Below are 5446 nucleotides of genomic sequence, written 5' to 3'. Positions count from 1 at the left end.
ATCCGTGCTTATCTTAAGAGGTATTGCCGAACGCAGATATCCCAAACGGGAATTCACCGAACAATGCACGAGACGAAAAAAATTATCTCAAATAGGAAATTACCATTCCGCGTTGTGCACGCATGCTTGTCGGCATTATCGTTTCAATCGGAGGAGAAAGCGGCAGACTTAAATATATAAATATAAGCATTATTTCTATGAGATAGATTTCTGGCTTCCTCTTTATATTATACAATAACACTTCAAAATAAACGACCATGGCCCCCTCTGACAAAACTTATTCCGTACCACTCTATACCACTTCTAATGGTTGCCCAGTCAGCAACCCAAACGCAATGATTAAAATGGGAAAGGTTGGCCCCGCTCTCATTCAAGACCATCATTTGATCGATCTTTTGGCTCACTTTGACCGCGAAAGAATACCTGAACGTGTCGCTCACGCTAAGGGCTCTGGTGCCCACGGGTACCTTGAGGTCACAGAAGATGTATCTGATATCGTTTCAGCTGACTTCCTCAATGGTATTGGGAAAAAAACGGCACTCTTCACTCGTTTCTCTACTATTGGTGGCGAAAAAGGAAGTGCTGACTCCGCACGTGACCCAAGAGGATTCGCCATCAAATTTTACACACAAGAGGGAATTATTGACTGGGTTAATATCAACAGCCCTGTCTTCTTCATTAGAAATGGTGTTCAGTTCCCTTTCCTTGTTCACACACAGAAAGCTAGAGATCCTCAAACTAATCTGAAGGATGTCAATATGTATTGGGACTTTTTGTGCAACAACCCAGAGTCTGTTCACAACACGATGATAATCTTTTCTGATCGTGGTACTCCCTTCTCTTACAGACATATGCACGGATTCTCAACTCATACTTTCAAATGGGTGAATAAGGAAGGACAATTTCACTATGTGCAAATTCATCTTCTCACTGACCAAGGAATCAAGAACCTAACAAACGCAGAAGCACATGCTTTACAATCCGATGACCCAGATCATGCTGGCCGTGATTTACATGAAGCAATCGAGAGAGGTGATTTTCCCTCATGGACACTCTACGTCCAGACAATGACACCTGAGCAGGCCGAGGAGGCCCCATTTAGTGTATTCGATGTTACCAAGACTTGGCCTCACAAAGATTTTCCACTAAGAAAATTTGCCAAGTTAGTCCTAGACCGCAATCCTGAAAATTATCATGCTGAGGTCGAGCAGTCGGTGTTTAATCCGGCGAATACTGTTCCTGGTATTGAACCCTCTGCAGACCCTGTGCTTCAGGCCAGATTATTTTCGTACGGTGATACCCAGCGTTACCGTCTAGGAACCAACTTTACTCAAATCCCTGTGAATCGCCCCCTGCAGGCTCACTGTCCATTCCAAAGAGACGGCGCTGTATGCGTTAATGGAAACTATGGCAGTGTTTCAAATTATCCAAGCTCTTTTGAGCCACTAAAATATCGCGTAGACGCCACTAACAACGAAGCCCACGAGAAATGGGCGTCTGAAGCGATCTCCTTCCAATGGGGTGCAACAGACCTCGACTTTGAACAACCTCGTGTTTTATGGGAGGTTTACGGAAAGACAAGACAGCAAGAGGCTCTTATTCACAATGTTGCTCAGGATATTCAAGGAGCTAAACCTGAGATACAGAAGCGGGTGATGGAGTATTTCTCGAAGGTTACTCCTGAGATCTCTGATCGTTTATCTGAAGCGCTTCAGAAATAGAAAATTTATGGAATAACACATTTGGGACATACTTTGTTCATTTATTTATTTCCTTGGCTATCTATAACTTCAATAACATGAACACTGGCTATTTTTGTTATTTATGTTCTGAGGAATTCTCCCATACTGATGAGATTTTGCTTCGAAAGGTTATTGATTAAGGAAGAAAAAAAAATCTAAGAAATGAACGCGAAATGCAATAGTCCCATAAAAATGTTATATTGATCATAAATATCCCTCATAACGTGGAGGTACTTTTTAGATGATTAGGACGGGGTATGTTTTGGTTAAGTGGTTACTGAAGTAGGAAAAGTTGCTTTAAAAGGCGACATTCTTTTGAAACGCTTCGATCACAAGATGATCAGTTCAAATGGCTATCTGGAAAGTGAAGAGAAAACCCAATTGCGAAAGAAATCCACCAACTTTGATCTGGGGAGGTTATATGTGGTGCGATCGGATGCCACTTTTCAACAGTATTTCAAAAGATTTGTTTAGTACTGCAGAGGCTACTTTGAAGACGGCAAAACTGTCAAATATTCCACTTGAGAAACCCTATTAACTATAGAGCATTCTCATTAGACCGATTTTTCAAGAAACGAAGAAATGACCGCAAAGCTTTGTTCCTCTACAAAAACTGGGAGTCGCGGGAAAACAAAGACTCTGTCCCAATCAATTTTGCTTCACACTAACTTCAATATTTGCGATCTAATGAAGGGCCTGGTTGATGTAGTACAGAGTCATCCGTAGCGAAAATAGACCGGCACCTTAAAGAGATGTCAACCAATGGCATACCTGCTGATAACTACTATAAAGACTGGCAATCAAATTAATTTCTATCAAAACGTGCTTTAACTGTTGACGATTTTTTTAATCTTGGTTATTTATTCAAATCAAACAGAAGTGGTTAAATGCCAATAAGGATTTTGATATAATCAATAATTGCACTTTGGGGCTTTCGCGGTTTTCTTCTTTCCTTTCATCAAGGATATTGAAAGTGATTTGCATAGCAGTCACAAGAATACCTAATAATGTCAAAGTGTTGCGTTATTTTGAGATGGGTAACAACTAAGACATACTGGTTTGACAAAAGCCAAAGAAAAGTCATAAAGCCAAGATGTGTCTATCATGATAAATAATACTAAAAGCTGGTTGGTGGTAAACTTCTGAAACTGAAATTCATTTCCCGAGGTACTAGGTATTCGAGATCAGACTTCAAAAGATGAAAGGTTCAAACTTGGCAATAATGGTTAGGCAAGCACAGATATGTTGGGGCATACTGACCTAATAGTTGCTCGACATTGAGGATGTTGCTCCCGAGATAAAACAGATTTTCGAGTAGTGTTTATAGTGCTGAAAAGCCTGTGGACTCACGGGAAAATCTACCAGTTGGCAAAAAGAACTTATAACGGGCGGGTAGGGATGGCGATGCGCTAATGAATATATTAATCCCCTGGACTTGGAAGTAAACAGCCTAGAAGTCAATAAACACGTTATGGGATTAATATTCATTACGGCGCTATGTAACTATACAGGTCAACGTTGCTGCACCGCTTCTCCACGAGTGTAATGTACAAAGCAGTCAAATGGAATTTAAAGAAGAACAAACAATGGTCGATTGTCTGTCATACTCAGACGAGGAGACAATCGAAACAAATAATAAAAAATGCCAGTAATGACGAACTCCAATTTGGTGAACTTCAGGGTTTGTGGTTGCCTAGATGACTTGGTAACTACTATTGCCAAATTCGATTGAAGCTAATGGTGATAATTGTGTATATCTCTGAGGAATTTAGATCCCACGGGCTTTTACACTCAAGCGGTTTGCATTTACTAATAGAGATCATCTCGCTGTCTATCTATTTTGTCAAATGGTTAAGGCTTTATTTTGCCAGAGTAAGCCTGTTTGGTGAGATATGTCTCTTTTTGTTTTTTTGAACTTTGGTTAACAAACAAGGACAGATGACTGCCCCGAGCAATTTATTTTGCTTCAATATAAACTTGCAAAGATTTTATCAACTACGAGGTTTGCCACTTGATTCCCAATGGTTTGATACCAGTAAATAAAATGTGGATCGATTTTAAAATGCGCAATATTCGAACTTCCTGGATAGAACTCGTTCGTCCGTTTTGAATATCATTCAATGATGGATTTGTAAAGCATACCAACTGATTTACATTGTTTTTAATCCTGAATAGTTCCATACTGGTAACCCCATTTGCACCAGAAGCCAAAAGAAAAATTTAAGAAGAGATCTTTGAATCAAGGGCGAATATAAATACTCTTAATATGAGTCTATGAAGATGAAATTGATCTCATAGGTACACAATGGAAAATTCAAGTCACATAACAAAAGCGACCAATTTGTTCCCGAAGATGTCCGCACAAATGGTAATTATGGAAAGGACCAACAATGCACTAAGCATTCAGGATAACCGCTTGGGATAAAAAGATCGTTGATTTGATGCTTAAGATAAGATTGAAGACCTGACGTTCCGGAAAGCATACCTAAAGATTTTCGTAAGAATGTTCACTTCAAAATGATGATAAAAGGAGTTGTTAAATATCCCCATTTACTTAGAAGACTTCCATTGTCGCTATCTGCACTGCTTGATGCTGCATTGATTTGGTAATTGGGGAAGCGAAGGAGACGGCCAACTAACTTTAATGTTAATGTTGTTTTATCTTGGAGGGGGGGGGGGGAGTTAATCATTTGGATTTACTAGTAAATGTTCTGCTTCGTCGTCAGTCTCATTTCTGACTGGATGCCGCTAGCACCCTTTGAGGTTAAACACGCATTTTACCCTGAATTCAAGCATACGAATGTTCAATAGTCCCAAACTTCTAACGTAAAACTTTTTTGGGATACTATTTTAACCAAATTTCTGAAGAATTAGCCAAATGAAGCGTCCAAATTCTGCTTTTCTTGAAACTTGCTGCAAAAATCAGGTCCTTTCAGAGAGAGAGGGAGTAACATCCGCTCATCTGTATATTTGTCGTCCTGACTGAATTTATAAACTTCATCCAAAGCCTCGATTCAATTTCTTTAATCAGCTCTTGAAAAGGAACCATACAAGCGCTAGAAACTATCTTAAACAAATGGCGAAGCATGAAAGAATCGACCATTTTTTGTGATGATTAACACCTAAGAATACGTTGTGAATAGAAAAACCGGTGTGATTCGGAGGAAGTGTCAGACATAAGAGTTGAATATTCCCACAGCCCTGCACATGATTGCTTAGTGTACAATAACGAAACAATCAAATCATATATATGATACAAGCATTAGAATTCACACTGTGTACTCGGCATAACGTGAAGCAGAGAACTTTTCAAGCATTTAGAGCGGCTCGAAAAAAAACTGTGATAGACTTACACTACAGTGTTTCCTCATTTCACTACTGCGTATTTGGTGAAAATGGATCATGTGTGAAAATTTTATATGATCATACCAAAGCCAGACTGCTTGCTCGAAAATCGGTCTTAGGCTACACTATAGGATGACCCCACGACAAGGAGGTTTAGTTGGGTGAAGTGGCAGCAAAAGTAAGAATGTAAGGCCTGTAAATACCATCAGCTTTATCCTCAGAAGGATGTAATCCCTTTAACGGACATACATCCGGACTAAGCTTGAAAACAAACAAAGTCCAAAAGATATTGAGTGATTCCATAGCTTTTGTGATACAGAAACCCCAAGTCGAAAACGGTAATCGCAGCGAAATTAAAA

The 5446-nt window shown here is 39.5% G+C and overlaps 1 protein-coding gene across 1 annotated transcript; it reads left to right on the top strand.

The window, feature by feature from the left end:
- Window positions 1–257: 257 nt before the first annotated feature.
- On the top strand, window positions 258–1721 carry TDEL0B00100 (catalase; the record flags this gene model as incomplete). Its single annotated transcript, XM_003679302.1, has 1 exon — window positions 258–1721. The coding sequence occupies one exon, from the start codon at window positions 258–260 to the stop codon at window positions 1719–1721; it is 1464 nt and encodes a 487-aa protein (XP_003679350.1).
- Between the last annotated feature and the right edge of the window lie 3725 nt (window positions 1722–5446).

Source organism: Torulaspora delbrueckii, chromosome 2 (genome assembly GCF_000243375.1).
Source record: "Torulaspora delbrueckii CBS 1146 chromosome 2, complete genome".
Classification (NCBI taxonomy): Eukaryota; Fungi; Ascomycota; class Saccharomycetes; order Saccharomycetales; family Saccharomycetaceae; genus Torulaspora; species Torulaspora delbrueckii.
The sequence above is the reverse complement of the archived record's forward strand: the minus strand, read 5'-3'. Positions and strand labels throughout refer to the sequence as shown.